This window comes from Patella vulgata, chromosome 2, assembly GCF_932274485.2.
Source record: "Patella vulgata chromosome 2, xgPatVulg1.2, whole genome shotgun sequence".
Classification (NCBI taxonomy): domain Eukaryota; kingdom Metazoa; phylum Mollusca; class Gastropoda; family Patellidae; genus Patella; species Patella vulgata.
Genome location: NC_065880.2, coordinates 91,124,341 through 91,138,005, shown reverse-complemented (window position 1 = coordinate 91,138,005; position 13,665 = coordinate 91,124,341). Strand labels below are relative to the sequence as shown.

The 13,665-nt window shown below is 37.3% G+C and overlaps 2 protein-coding genes across 2 annotated transcripts; one reads left to right on the top strand and one right to left on the bottom strand.

The window, feature by feature from the left end:
- Positions 1 to 987: 987 nt before the first annotated feature.
- LOC126810076 (zinc finger protein 227) lies at positions 988 to 5,387 on the top strand. Its single transcript, XM_050535033.2, has 2 exons — positions 988 to 1,439; positions 2,720 to 5,387. The coding sequence occupies exons 1-2, from the start codon at positions 1,333 to 1,335 to the stop codon at positions 4,356 to 4,358; spliced, it is 1,746 nt and encodes a 581-aa protein (XP_050390990.1). The 5' UTR covers positions 988 to 1,332; the 3' UTR covers positions 4,359 to 5,387.
- Positions 5,388 to 10,744: 5,357 nt separating this feature from the next.
- Positions 10,745 to 12,487, bottom strand: LOC130010866 (oocyte zinc finger protein XlCOF6.1-like). The gene has a single exon (XM_056099024.1). It carries the CDS (start codon positions 11,776 to 11,778, stop codon positions 10,768 to 10,770), a length of 1,011 nt encoding a protein of 336 aa, XP_055954999.1. The 5' UTR covers positions 11,779 to 12,487; the 3' UTR covers positions 10,745 to 10,767.
- Between the last annotated feature and the right edge of the window lie 1,178 nt (positions 12,488 to 13,665).

The window sequence follows — 13,665 nt, the reverse complement described above, 5'->3', positions numbered from 1 at the left end:
AGGGTCTATCATTGAGTCAAATGGTGTGGTTTCGATTCCCCTGTTGTACCTGACAAGGAGTAGGGTCGCCTGTCCAACCTCGTGGGTTTTCTCCGGGTCCTACGGTTTCCTCCCACCACTAAAGACCCCCATGCACAAGCGAATTATTGAAATAAAATTGAACTATGTGTTAGTCCCGAAATGGCCTTGTTTGTGTCGTGTGGACATTAAACCCCATTTCTCTCTCTGTTTTGTGTGACAAGGAGTAGGTCACCAATATCACCAGATTCCGTGGTTAAATCTTTTTCAATCTATCTACACTCTTGTCAAGTTTTTTGCTTGGGGATTTTTACTTTTCGATTATATTTGAAAGAGATGCCACAAAATATTAAACATACATTATGCAAGAGCTAAATCTGCCTATTGCAAGTCTTTCTTTAGGCCTAAAATGTTATCTGAATTATTAATTAGACATTAAATAACTTATCCAGACCATAATCAACTCTCAATGACATTGTTAGCCTGTAATATTTAGTGGATTTGAATACATTTAGTGATGATGGATAACTTAACGTAAAAATGGATAATCAAGACTTTGTTTTTTATCGTACCAACTTTAGTAATATGATCGCTAGTCCTAAAATTGAATCTCTAATATCGGTTCAGAGTGAAGCAATTTCACTGAAATTTTCTGTTTTCATTATCTGTTTTGTAACTATTATAGAGAGAACTATCAGCTCATTATCTTACCTAATTCCCCTGTAAGTAATGAAGCCTGCTTCCAATCACTGCATAGGCTGAGAAGAATGTTGGGAGGTAGTGTGGATGAAAATTAGTCTAAGTGACTAGAATTTTGTTTCATGCGCCAAATTTTAATTCATTGGCATTTATGTGCGTTTAAATGTCATTTTCATATAACACATTTTGGTTAGCAATTGTGAATTACTCGGGTTGATATTTTATAATTTCATCGGACGTCATCATACAAAGGTCATAGGTCATCGTGTCGTCTGCCATCTTGTTGGGGTTGAAAGCTAGACTATTGATTTTGAAAACAGAAGTAGAAATGTGTTATTTCTGGGCGCAACAACAATTCAGATCGAGAGGAATTTAAAAAAATCGCATTATTCTGTCCCTAAAGTAGATCAAACAAGGACACTTGTCAAAATTTACGGGTTTCCCGTTTGACGTCATTTTCGGTCATGCGCAGTGACTGGCCTTTTTACTCACAGAACTCCAGAATTTCAGGAACTTATAAACCACTATGTGTTATTGAGTGAAATGTGGTATTTTTGAGCGATATAGGGCATTTGCCACACCTATTAATAAACACAAAAACATAGGCCTTGCCTAATGGAACACATGGTAGGCGAAAATAGGGCAGGAAAACAAAGGGAAGACTGGATTCCATCACCACAGCAGAGTGACCGTCACTCAGTTATGATTTGTTACTCAGACTGGTAATTAAAAATAATGCATGTATACAAAATATTGCATTATAAATTTCTTGTAGTTAGGTAAATGTAGGGACTACATGCAGGTCGACACAATAACATTGACAGTTGGTATGAATGAATTATGGAACTATACGGTGGCTCAGTTTGTAGGACATTTGCTTGCTAAACTGGAGGTCCCGTGTTCGTTCCCTGAGTTGGCTGAGAAAGTTCATCAGGGTTTTCCGGCGTGGTTTCTCCATGTCTGTGAAGCACGACAAAGGGTGTGGCAACGCATAGTCATTCGGATTGGACAAAACCCGAGGTCGATCCAGTGCACGTAAAAGAACCCTTGACAGTTGAAATTTGAAATAAGAGTACATGTACTATGTAGGCCATAATGTCGCTGTCTGGGCAAAATTTCCCTCATTGTTCACTGCATATAGCGTCTGCCTGTCTTCATTAGCCCAGTCGGAGCCGAACATTTGGTATGCATTGAGTATGAAATCTGTTGGTTTTTTTTGGTAATTATACGAGTCAAATAGTTTGATAGGTGTTTCGTAGAATATGGATATTTAGTCAGGCTAAATCTGCCCATTGCAACACAACCACATTTTAATAATTTAAATTAAAAATGTATAATCAAGACTTTGTTTGATCACTATTCATCAATGATAACTTTGCTCAAAATGAAGTAGTTTGATTGAAATTTTCAACATATTCCCTTTTCTAATTTTAAACTATATATGTAGCAAGAACTCTCTTCTATTTATCTTAATCTTACATAATGCATATTTAAAGTAGGTAAGTCTCTAACTCAATATCATCCAAAATCTTCAACATTGAAAACAAGATTTATTTGTCAAATTAAATCAACATTGATGTTGTGATCTTACCGGAATAAGATGGGCTATTGATATCTAATATTTAAGACAAAATAAACATTTTACCATGGTACACGAATCGTGTACCATAATGCGCTCCAGTCCCAGTTGTAAAAAGAGACTTGAGGGACGAGGCTAGACACATTGCACCAAATCGAACAGCGTATGTAGACTGGAATAACCAGACCCTAGAAATTTGCACTCGATTGAGACTGCTGGCTTATTTCGCCGAACATAACTGATTTGAAATTGGAGTGAAAACGGAAACCATTGAATGAAAATCAGTTTATATACATTCAAATTACAGTATTATATGCGTTGTGACCCACTTTTGTCAATTTCTAGGTCCCAAATGTTAGCGATTTAGCTCCTTTAAATACAGTTGGTTTCATGATGAATTTTTTTTACAATTGTCTTTTTCAGGAAATCAAGTAAGTTACTAAAGCTCCAGTCTGACGAAATGAAGGGAGACAATTTTCCAGAGCATGACTACTGCATCAGGGAAACTAATGACGTTAACACCTTTCATCAGTGTATCATATGTGATGAAATTTTTCAGCAATATGACGACTTAGAAAAACACAACAAGCGTCATATTAAAAAAGAGAAAATTGATATGATTGAGGGGAATGAATCTTTTCAAGAACTCAGCGATTCAGAACACTGTACATCGAGTCGATTATATGATAAGGGAAATGAATCTATTCAAGAACTCAGTGACTCAGAACACTGTACATCGAGTAAAATATATGATGAAAGAAATGAATCTGTAGCTATCTCTTCGTATCACTGTAATATATGTGATATGAGTTTTCAACAATACAGTGACATAGAAAAACATAATAAAATACATAAAGAAGTAGAACTTGAAACTGGTCCGTGTGGTTCGAACTTTGAAACTAGAATAACTGGTCCATGTAGTTCGAACTTTGAAACTAGAATAACTGGTCCATGTAGTTCGAACTTTGAAACTAGTGTGACTGGTCCATGTAGTTCGAACTTTGAAACTGGTGTAACTGGTCCGTGTAGTTCGAACATTGAAACTGGTCCGTGTAGTTCGAACTTTGAAACTGGTGTGACTGGTCCGTGTAGTTCGAACTTTGAAACTAGTGTAACTGGTTCGTGTAGTTTGAACTTTGAAACTGATGTAACTGGTCCGTGTAGTTCGAACTTTGAAACTGGTCTGTGTGGTTCGAACTTTGAAACTAGTGTTACTGGTCCGTGTAGTTTGAACTTTGAAACTGGTGTAACTGGTCCGTGTAGTTCAAACTTTGAAACTAGTGTAACAGGTCCATGTAGTTCGAACTTTGAAACTGGTGTAACTGGTCCGTCTAGTTCGAACTCTGAAAATAGCGTAACTGGTCCGTCTAGTTCGAACTTTCCCCATGTTTCAGGTTTCGAGATCTATAATGACCAACCAGTTGATGACGAGATGCAAGACGAAAAATCTATGTGTGAACTATGTCATGGGAGCTATATTTCGTGTCCTTGCGACCATAGCAACCATCTCTACGCCAACGAAAACTTCAGTTGTTATGATCAGGATACTGACGCAAGGACGTTCATATGTACAGTTTGCGGTAAAACTTTTCGTCACAAAATAAACTTACAGCAACACATGTATTATCATATAGAAGGAAAACCACATAAATGCAATGTCTGTAATAAATTCTTTATCATGTATAGCCATTTATTGGCTCACATGAAAACGCATGCTATAAAAGGAAAACCTTTCAGATGCGAGGTATGTTGCAAATCATTTCGACGCGTTACTAGTTTGCAGAAGCACAGAAGCAGAAAAAATGTATGCAACGAAAATAAACCTATGAAATGTGATATTTGTCGAAAAGGATTTGATAATCCGAGTCCGTTTAATGCACACCTTAGAACTCACACCGGAGTGAAGCCATACACGTGTGTTATTTGTAAAAGATCCTTTAAGGAAAAAAGTAAACTAACTCGACATTTAAAGGCTTTGGGACCAGTTCACACAAACCCACTTGTAACCAATAATCAGAATGGTGAGAGAGTCACATCACAGTGTCTTAGTGAGATTGTGTGAGAGAGAGAGAGTTTAACTGTGTCATTTCGGGACTAACATATGGTTCAATTTTATTTCAATAACTACATGCACATAGGGGTCTTTAGCAGTGGGAGGAAGTCGGAGGACTCAGAGAACACCCACGAGGTAGGTTGGACAGGTGACCCTCTTCTTGTCACGTACAACTGGGGAATCGAAACCACGTCAGTTGACTCAATGACAGACCGTATGATGCAACGCGCACGCGCTAACCATTCGGACATCCAACCCCGCTCAGTGCCTCAGTGAATGAATGAAATGGGGTTTAACGTCCTACGTTTCTGCTGCATCGAATGGGCTAATAAAGACGGGCATACGCCATACAGTGTGCTATGAGAGATAGTTTGCCCGAACAGTGGTGCTACAGTCTAGTCTTCTATCGAATTCCAACTGTCAAGGGTTCTTTTACGTGCACTGGCTTCATTATACCAGAGGTCCCAGGCTTACTCCCCGTGTTGACTTGAGAGAAAGTTTTTCAGGATATGTCAGTCTGGTCTTCCCTGGTCGGAGCCACAATGGCTCAGTGGGTAGGATTTTGGCTCGCTAACTTGGAGGTCACAAGTTCAATCCCTGCCTATTGCAGGTCTTTCTTTAGGCCTGAAATGTTATCTAAATTGTTAATTAGACATTAATTAACTTATCCAGACCATAATCAACTCTCGATGCCATCGCTAGCCTGCTAATTTACTGGATTAGAATCCAGTCTGCTGCTTCTGATTAAATAAAAAAAATGGATAATCGGGATTATGTTTTTTATAGTACCGACTTTAATAATGATATCGAGGCTAGGCCAAAAATTCAATCGCTATAATCTCAGTTCAGGGTAGATCAATTTGAGTGAAATTTTCAGCAAATTCCCTTTACATTATCTTGTTTTTAAATTGTTTACTATTATAGTGAGAACTACCAGCTCCCATAATGTATCTGGTTCAATTTTATTTCAAAACACAATACAGTTAAACTTGTAAGTAAATTTATAGTTTTTATTACGTACATGTATATGTAAATAAACAATTTTTCCAACAATCAAAAATTACTTCGGTCTGTGTTTTTTTTTACACTTTACTTACCGTACATGTATCTGTAGATATCAAAGGTCATTCTTATCAGAGACAGAAAGAAATTGGGTTTAACGTACACTTGATACAAACTAGGTCATTTTGGGACTAACATATGGTTAAATTCTATTTCAATAACTCACTTCTATGATCTAGTTTGTATCGAGTGGACATTAAGCTCCATTTCTTGTTGGCAGCAGAAGTTGGGCCCCAAGAACGAAAGAACAAATGATACTGTAATTTATTTTTATTTGTAGTATACCAAGGTCTGCATTAAATAGATCACACATTCTCATGGAAGTGTTTTTTTCACATCATGGCAAGTCTAAAATAATCTCTATCATCTTCCTTGGCCAGGTGACCGATTAAGTTTTCCGTCCCATTCTCTGCAGCTATTTTTTTCTTTTTCTTGGTCGCCACCATGTTTAATCATGTGACGTGAAAAGTCCACTCAATCAACCGAATGAATTCGACTACAAATCGGCGCCGAATGATTTGGGCAGAAATTCGCCAAGTGTAGTGCGTAGGGATCTTTAGCAGTGGGAGGAAACCGGACGACCCGGAGAAAACCCACGAGGCTGGACAGGCGACCATACTCCTTGTCACATACAACTGGGGAATCGAAACCATGCCACTTAACCATTCGACCCCCACATGTATATCTCTCTCCTCTCTTCTCTCTCTCCCCTCCTCTCTCCTCTCTCTCTTCTCTCTCTCTCTCTTCTCTCTCTCTCTCTTCTCTCTCTCTCTCTCCCCTCTCTCTCTAAAAGGAATATCAGCTCTAAGACAGTTTCCTTTGGGTCAGTATTTATAAAGAAATGAGGAATGAAATTAAAAATAGCCACCTTTAACTGTTTTAATTGGATTAAATTATTATTATTATTACAGCATAAATATATATATATATATATTATTCAAAAAAAGTAGGGGATATTTGATATTTAAGTGTTATTAAAGTCACCTAATGAAACTGACGAAGAAACAAATGACAAAATGAAATGAAGTTCACATTCATTGATTTATTCCAAATGATCGTTAGACTAAGTAAGGCACAGACTGACCATTATAAGGGTAAAATGATACCCGGGGTCAAACAGCAAAGTTACCACAGCATCACAACCAAGTCAGTAACGGGTAAATCCTCCTCTGTTTGCCAAACAAGCATTGATCCGACGTGGCATATTCCTAATGAGACGTCTAAGGTCATTTTGGTCCAGATTGTCCCATTCCTGTTGCAACGCAGCAGCAAGTTCTTGGACATTGGCAGGACGTTGTTGACGTTGACGTAACCTCTGTCCAAGCATGTCCCAGACATGCTCGATGGGGGAGAGGTCGGGACTCAGTGCTGGCCAAGGTAATGTGGTGATGTTCTGTTGTTGGAGGTAACCTGTAACGATCCTGGCCCTGTGACATCTTGCGTTGTCATCCTGGAAGATGAAACGGCGGCCATGACGTCGTGCGAACGGCACAACATGGACTGCCAAGATGTTGTCCCGGTAGTACTGGCCTGTAACACGCCCTGCAACAACATGTAAAGCCGTTCTTCTAGCAACAGTGATGCCTCCCCACACCATAACAGAACCACCCCCAAATCGATCATGTCTGATGACGTTAACGTCTTGGAAGCGCTCGTTTCGACGACGCCACACCCTCCTACGTCTATCCAAAAAATCAACAGTGAACCTTGACTCATCTGAAAACATCACATTTCTCCAGCGTCGATTATCCCAGTGTTGACGATCCCTACACCAACGACGTCTTGCCTGAATGTGATGATCTCTCAAACAAGGGATCACGCGAGGACGTCGGGCGCGAAGGTGACCCCTATGCAGTCGATTCCGAATCGTCTGGCCACTCACTCTCACACCAGTGTCTGTTTGAAGACGAGCGCTGATCTGATTTGCTGTGATGACACGATTTCTCAAGGCCAAGGTACGGATAAATCGATCCTGGGCTTGAGTTGTCGCCCTTGGTCGACCTGAGCGTGGTCTGTCCTGTACAGATTGTGTATCACGGTATCTGGACCATAGCCTGCTTATGACAGACTGAGAAACATTCATCGTCCGCGCCACAACCGCCTGTGTTGTGCCGATCTGTAGCATGCCAAGGGCACGTAACCTTTCATTTTGGGTAAGCCGACGCATATCAAAATTTGTTTTCTGGTCACTAAAACAATTAAACTGATGTTTCCACCCTGGAATTCAATGCCACAATGACTGTAACATTCAAAGTCAGAGTCGTGCAAATCTTGGGTTGGACCCCCATGATGATCCCAAGCATCACCTGCATTCCATGCGGTAGCTATTGGTGCGTTTGGGCGTCACATGTAACTGGAAATGTTTCTTCTGTTAGGTTCTATAGTGACTTTTTTCGTAGTCATTTGCATATTTTAGTATTATGCCCCCAAAATCAAATATCCCCTACTTTTTTTGAATAGTATATATAGTGCATCCTTTCATATAAACATGTTCAGGGGCACTTTACAAAGTGACAATAAAATCATAAATAAACAACAAGATTAATGGACATGTTAACAGTTGTATACAGAGTCAGTTAAAAGCTTGTTTAAATAAATGTGTTTTAAATTGTTTTTTAAAAAGAATAATGAGATGTACAACATCTTAAACTAAATGGTAGATTATTCAATAAAACAGGTGCTTGATAACTAAAAGGGTGCTGACCATAAGAGACTAGTAAAACAATTTTAGACTTTAAAAGTAGTTTATCTGAGGTATGTAATGTCTGACCAGGTGTATAAAGTTCTAAAAAATCTGAGAGGTAAACAGGAGCTAAATTATTTAAACATTTAAAAGTATGTAATACATGTAAATTCTTAAAATCAATTACATATTTAAAAGGAATTTAAATATTTAAAAGTATATAATAAATTCTTAAAATCAATAAGATATTGAAAAGGAATTATGTGGTCACATTTCTTAGTTAAAGTAACAAGTCTAACTGGGAAATTATCTATCACTGGCACTTTTTGTTTTCTTAATTAATTAATTACAGAACCAATTTCACCAAACATAACTGCATGGTTTAAAGATACATTCCCACGTACAAACTGGGTGATTTAATGGTATATATGGACTAAAAACATATTCAAACTAATTAATTTGTCATAATTTTGCTTCAAATCCTTCACAAACATTGTAATTGCGAAGGAATGTCCTGCTATAAAAATTCGATCAAACCGGGTCATGTTTACGTCACGTGAGTTACCTCTCTTGGAAGTCAGAGGAGAATTCATTGCATACATAAGACGATGTTGTCTTTAATCGCATACTATTTATAACAAATATCGAATCCTAATTAAATTCTCGGATTATCCACTACCTGCGTCTTTTTCTGTCATTTTTATCTCAGAAAGTGTTGTACGTCTAACTCTTCATAAAGTTTATCAACTTGTACATCAAGTGCTCAATGTTCGCGTGTGACCTTTGACATCACGCGTGCAGAAATTCCTAATCGTTGGGCTGTCGATTAGGGGAACCCTTACATTTTTGTCCTGTATACGCTCCATGAGTGTTTTTCAGGGAATCCAGTATTTTTCTAGTAAGATTGGATATCTCTACTTTCCATACATGTATATACCAAAATTACCATACTTTTATTGGAAATAACCACCCGATAAATACTTTTCTGGGAACCCATCTTTAAACATATTTTATTGCAAATAATTTACAAAGGGATTAGGACCATTTATAGAAATTATGAAGCTTCTCCAAAACATAACTGATTTGAAATTAGAGTAAAAAACGGAAACAACCGAATATAAATCAATTTATATATATTCATATTACATTTATTCTATACGTTGCGACCCATTTGTGTTGATTTCTAGGTCCCAAATATTAGCGATTTAGCTCCTTTTAAGTCGTAGAAAATTTGCTATTTTCCAAAAAATCCAAATGACACACTTTGAGCCTTGGTGTTGGATACCAATTAAATGGCATGGGTGCTAAATATTTAAGAAAAGATTTTTATTGACTCATCTTAAACAGGTAAACACAATATCAATATGCATTGCACATCGTCATAACATCACAACAATATTCATAAAATTTAGGTTACCGGTACAATAATTTACATACCTGTAATTAATTAAGAAATAGATAGATATGGTATATCAAGGTTGTGGACCCTCTAGAGACCACAGTTTTTATCCAATTTGGATGAAACTTTAAATATATGTTTTTATCATTAAGATCTTGGTTCCTTTTGATAATTATTAACATTAGTGTTACTTTGCTCTTATTTTTTGAAAAAATTTTCACAAGTTGATTTCCTTTATTTTGTTAATGTAGAATGGTAACAAACTGCTCTTTTCATTTTCTTTGTTTTCTTTGTTTCGTTTGAATTTGATTTATCTGTTTAGTTTTTGATTGTTTAATTTTTGTTAATGAAGTTGATTCTTTTAAACTTGGTGTAGGTGTTCATCAGGTACATGTAATACCTCGACTGAGTTCAATATTGAGATTAGCCGGTTGATTTGTTGGATATAAACCTTTGAATAATAGCGCCTAACAGGCAGCTGTGTTTAATTATGTTCTCCTGATTTTGATTGTTTCTGTGTGTTTGAAGTATATGTTTGTGATATGCGCTTAGAAACACTTCACGTGTAATGAAGCGCTATATAAATCGAACAATAATAATAATAAGTGATAGAACTGGTTAAACACATTACCATGTTTTTATTAAGTACACAATGTAGATAATAAATTTTAAAAAAAAGGGATTGCAGGGGCCTTTTCTATTTTTCTCGTTTTCTCTTATCTAGTGACAGTCAATTTTTTTGAATTATCAGATATCTTTTCAGTCTCAAATAACAACTATTCGTCATCAACGGCATTACCAGTAGAATGAAATTCCATCGTGTATCTCTTAGCGGTCGTTACTTAGTTATACATAAGGATAACTTGTATTTTCACTTTTTTGCGTCACTTCCAGTTTCTTCAAATATTCATTATGCATCTACCGAAGCAGTGATCTCCGTGTTAAAATTAACCAGTTCTATTACATATTTTTTTTTTTCATTTTTAATGAAGCCTGTACCATAACAGGCCCGGGACTGTACAGCACAGTGGACGCTTACGGCTGGCCCCCCGGATCCATTCACTTGATTTGATATTTGTTTATTTGGTGCAGTGTCTATTTTCTGTCTTGTCCGCAGGTTTATCTTGTAGATTATTGTTTTGCGTCTAGTGCGGTCTCCTGCACTTACTATATAGGTAATAATGGCTGATCCAATCATTATCCTCTAATGCATGTGATCTGAACGACAAAACTATATATTGTAACCAATCAATTAGTTAGTATTGATTGATTGACTAGGCCCTATCTGGCAGATTGTCTACTGTCGTCTGCGTATGACTTTTCATATGACGATTAACGCTAGATTTATCCGCGTACAACTTTAAACAGACGTCACATCGGTATGGTTTCTCACCAGTGTGTGTACGTAAATGTCTCTGTAAATTACTTGTCGAGGAAAAACACTGACTGCAACATTCGCAGCGATACGGCTTGTCCCCTGTATGTGTACGAATATGCGTCTGCAGATCGAAATTACGAATGAATGAACGATTACAAAGTTTACACGCGTGTTTCTTTTCCCCGGTATGGATTTTTACGTGTTTTGACAAATCACATTTTTCGCTGAATGAAATGTCACAAAAATCGCAATTATAAGGTTTCTCGCCGGTGTGAATCCGCATATGTCTCTGCAAATTATTATTCCGGAGAAACAGTTTACTGCAAATATGACATTTAAAATTCCTTTCGCCAATGTGATTTCTGATGTGTTGCATACGGTCACCGTTCCGCATGAATGATTTGTTGCAATATTCACACGTAAATGGCTTCTCCCTGGTATGTGATCGTACATGCCTTTGTAAGTCACAATTAAATTTGAATAATCGTTCACATATGTCACATTTATAATCAACGTTTTGTCGTGTATGAACTTTGACATGTATCTTCAAATCACCGTTACGATTAAATGAGCGACTGCATACGTCACATTTAAATTGTTTCTCTCGAGTCTTGGAGCTGGTATTAACCACTTCGGATCTTATTTCATTGCCAGTATTATACTCAAATTCTTGTGCAACATGTTCGTCAGGCCTTAGTTCATTTCCCTTCGAACACGTTTTATTATGGTCCTCAAGGTCAGAATATTTTTCAAAATTCTTCCCACAAGAGGGACACTGATAAACAATAGGCCTATTATTGTCAGCTCCAGTATTGGTGCTAGTATCAACCACTTCCAATTTTATTTCATTTCCGAGCGAACACTTTTTATTATGATCCTCAAGGTCACAATATTGTTCATAATTCATCCCACAAGCAGGACACTGATAAATAATAGGCCTATTATCATCAGTATCTACAGGCTCTGCTCCAATATTGGTGCTGTTATTAACCAAATCCAATTTTATTTCATTCTCGAGCGAACACGCATCATTATGATCCGCAAGGTCACAATATTTTTCAAAATTCTTCCCACAAGCAGGACACTGATAAATAATAGGCCTATCTGTATCTACAGGCTCTGCTCCAATATTGGTGCTGTTATTAACCAAATCCAATTTTATTTCATTCTCGAGCGAACACGTTTCATTATGATCCGCAAGGTCACAATATTGTTCAAAATTCTTCCCACACGCAGGACACTGATAAATAATAGGCCTAATATCATCAGTATCTACAGGCTCTGCTCCAATATTGGTGCTGTTATTAACCAAATCAAATTTTATTTCATTCTCGAGAGAACACGCATCGTTATGATCCGCAAGGTCACAATATTTTTCAAAATTTTTCCCACAAGTAGGACACTGATAAATAATAGGCCCTTCATCAACATCTACAGGCTCTTTTTTAACGACAACATGTCTTTTATTAAGGGGTTCTAGCTCTGCCTGAGAAACAAATTTTAGAATGTTGTGTTTTTCTTCTTTGACATGTATTTGGTTGTGTTTTTCCAAGTCACCATATAGCTGAAATATCTCGTCACATACGACACACTGATGAAAAGTTTTAACATCGTCAGTTTCCTGTAAAATATACATGGATAAAAATATTATTAAAATAAATGCAAATGAGTTTGGTTTTGTTAGAGTCATTAGATTTACCCAAAACAACCTGTAGTGTATTTTGAATAAAACACATATTTATAATTTAATACTATTAACATCAAATAGTAAGTGCAGGGGGACTGCACCACACAAAATTTACACAAAAACAAATACACGGACAAGACATCATACTCAGAAAAACTTCAAAAAAAAGGGAATGGATCCGGAGGCTAGCCGTAAGCGTCCACTGCGCTGTACAGTCCCGGGTCTGTTATGACACAGACTTCTGTTCTACTAAAAGTAATTATGCAATGAATGGCGAAAGAAGGGTTTGGGGATTGTTGTGAAACAAACCAGCACGTTTATCAAACGTTTAGATGTTTATATTGAGGCACATCTGGATGTACAGGATTCCAACATAATGATTTGATAAAGAACTTCAATAAAAAGCTTCGATTACAGACCGTCATTAAAGCCATCTTGGCATAAAATATATTAGGATAAATATAATTTGGACTAGGATCACCTATACCCGAATGACTCACAAATTAACTAACATTACAAATGAAATGGGGTTTAACGTCCTTTGGTTGAATGGGCTCAGGACTATAATTACAAGTTGACAGACAACAAATTAATAAAAACAAAACAACATCGCATGCAAACATACCCCGTGATTTTGTGCTTTCCCTGTAAAAATTTAAACCCTACATTGACCGAGAAGGTTCATTGGGATTTTCCGGCATGGTTTCCCCTTGTCAGTGGTGCAGGACGGATGGCCAGACATAGACAGCTGTCTAGTCGTTCGGATGGAACAAAAAACCGAGGACCCGCATATACATTGGCGTTCACGTAAAAGATCCCCTGGTAGTTGGAATTCGATATAGCACACTTTATGGCGTATGCCCGTCCTCATTAGAACAGAACAGTAGGACATTAAACCTCATTTCATTTCATTTCATTGTTAAATTTATTGGCATTTTGGTTATTGACATTGGTTTATCACGTGAGTCAGTATACAAAATTGTCAGAGGGTCCGACAAAGAACAGCGTATAGCCGTTCGGATGAACGAAAAACTGAAGTTACGTTTACACATTGGCTTATCCGAAAAGATCCCTCGGCAGTTGCCGCTATCCGGGCAAAATTTCCCC